Genomic DNA, 2,448 nt, shown 5'->3' on the forward strand with positions numbered 1-2,448 from the left:
CTTGATGAGAATGGTATAATTGTTCGAAACAAAGCAAGATCGGTGGCCCAAGGATACAATCAAGAGGAAGGCATTTATTACTTGCTTATGCATGTTCATTAAATTTTCAATTATTTCAAATGGATTTCAAGAGCGCATTCTTGAATGGCTACATCAATGAAGAAGTCTATGTCAAACAACCCCTGGGCTTTGAAGACTTCAAAAATCCTTCACATGTTTTCAAATTGAGGAAAGCTCTTTATGGCCTAAAGCAAGCACCTAGAGCATGGTATGATCGTCTCAACAACTTTCTTTGTGAAAAGGGAATTGAAAAAGGTAAAATTGATAAAACCCTATTTATTAAGAAAATTAAAGGTAACACTTTATTGGTTCAAGTCTACGTTGAAGACATCATATTCGACTCAACAAACAAAGACATGTGTGAAGAATTTTCATCAATGATGCAAGGAGAATTCGAGATGTCCATGATGGGTAAAATAAATTATTTTCTTGGACTTCAAATTAAGCAACTGAAGGATGGCATCTTCATCAACCAATCAAAGTACTGCAAAGAGTTGTTAAAAAGATTCGACATGGATAATTTCAAGGCAATGTCTACTCAGATGGGATTCGGATCTTATGTTGATCAAGATGAATCAGTTGTTTCGATTGATATGACAAAGTATCGAGGTATGATTGGTTCCTTACTTTATTTAACGGCAAGCCGTCCTGATATTATGTTTAGTGTGTGTCTTTGTGCTCGTTTTCAAGCAAATCCAAAAGAATCACATATCACCGTTGTTAAAAGGATCATCAAGTATCTCAAGGGAACAACAAATGTCGGCCTATGGTATCCTAAAGGTAGTATTTGCAAATTAGTTAGTTATTCTGATGCTGACTATGCAGGATGTAAAACTGATCGAAAAAGTACTAGTGGTACATGTCACATCCTTGGAAATGCATTAGTATCGTGGGCTTGCAAGAAACAAGCATGTATTGCTCTAAGCACAGCCGAAGCGGAATACATAGCAGCAGGTAGCTGTTGCGCTCAAATACCTTGGCTTAAGCAACAACTTCGTGACTACAGACTCGATCTTGGATGCATTCCTCTTCTTTGTGACAACATAAGTGCGATAAACATTACAAAGAATTCGGTCATGCACTTAAGAACCAAACATATTGATATTCAACATCATTTTCTTCGTGATCATGTGCTTCAAGGAAATGTCGAAGTCACATTTATGGATACTCATAATCAACTTGTCGACATCTTCACAAAACCTTTGGCGCGAGAACCGTTTTACAAAATTCGAAGGGAACTTGGGATTCTAGATGAGTGTGATATATAACTCATCAAAATTTAAAAGGTGCACTCTTTCTTTTAATATTTAGTAATTAATTATTTACAACTATTAAAATGTTTTTGTTATGATAAGTGTGCTTGTTTATGTGTTAATTTAAGTATTTGTCAAAGAAAATTTGGTGTCAATCGATTGATGGTAGGGTGTCAATCGATTGGTCCCTCTTAATTTCTCAAATTTCATTTTACAAAAAGTTTCTACAATCGATTACATGGTTGAGTCAATCGGGTGGTTCCTTATTTATTTTTTATAAATTTGTTTTCAACCAATCAATTGTATCTCCCACATCAATTGATTGGTCTTCGTTATTTTTCAACTTTTTTACATAACCAATCGATTGGTCTTGCATGTCAATCGATTGATCCATTAAAATTTTTGTTTTATTTGGTCAACATGCGCATGATTCTCTTCCACACTTTATTTAATTATGGCCATGTGATTTCTGATTTTAATGATACAATTTTCCTATTGCATTTACTATTATTTTGTCATTTTCCTCTTTTTCTCCTATTCTTTCTCCTTTTCCTATTCTCTAGTAAATGTCATTTACCAATATATTCCCTCTCTTTATGTCACTTTATTTTTTCTTTCATTGCTTTTAATTTTCTTGGTCCAACTACTTGTTTCTCATTACTACAATCCACCACCACCATAAAGCCACTTCTCTCCTCAAACAACATTCAACATTCACATGCCTATACACTTCTCTTCAAATGGTTTTTGCTTCATCTTTTATTTCTCTCTCGAAGCATTTTTTCATGGCATCTCAACTATCATCCAAAGGCAAAGGCAAAGGCAAAGCTTCTTCTTCTAGAGGCTCCCTTGATTTATCAAGGCTTTTCACTATAAGAAGTCAACAGGAAAGGTATGAAACTTTCTTTTTCCAAAATAAAATCATGAAGCCTAAGTATAGCACTTTTGATACTTTTCCTGAGGAAGTGTTTACCTTTCCTAGTGTCTTTCAGGAATTGGGTTTGAGTGACCTAATTGGTTGCCATTTAAATTTTTACCCTGAATTGGTTAAGGTGTTCTACTCCAATATGGTAAAGAAGAAAGGGAAATTAACATCTGTGGTGAATGAAGTCCTAATCTCCTTAACTGCATCTGA

General features: G+C 34.6%; 1 protein-coding gene across 1 annotated transcript; it reads left to right on the top strand.

Moving 5' to 3' along the window:
- Positions 1 to 572: 572 nt before the first annotated feature.
- On the top strand, positions 573 to 1,328 carry LOC127089901 (secreted RxLR effector protein 161-like). The gene has a single exon (XM_051029377.1). It carries the CDS (start codon positions 573 to 575, stop codon positions 1,326 to 1,328), a length of 756 nt encoding a protein of 251 aa, XP_050885334.1.
- The last annotated feature ends 1,120 nt before the right edge of the window (positions 1,329 to 2,448 follow it).

Source organism: Lathyrus oleraceus, chromosome 1 (genome assembly GCF_024323335.1).
Source record: "Lathyrus oleraceus cultivar Zhongwan6 chromosome 1, CAAS_Psat_ZW6_1.0, whole genome shotgun sequence".
Taxonomy (NCBI): Eukaryota; Viridiplantae; Streptophyta; class Magnoliopsida; order Fabales; family Fabaceae; genus Lathyrus; species Lathyrus oleraceus.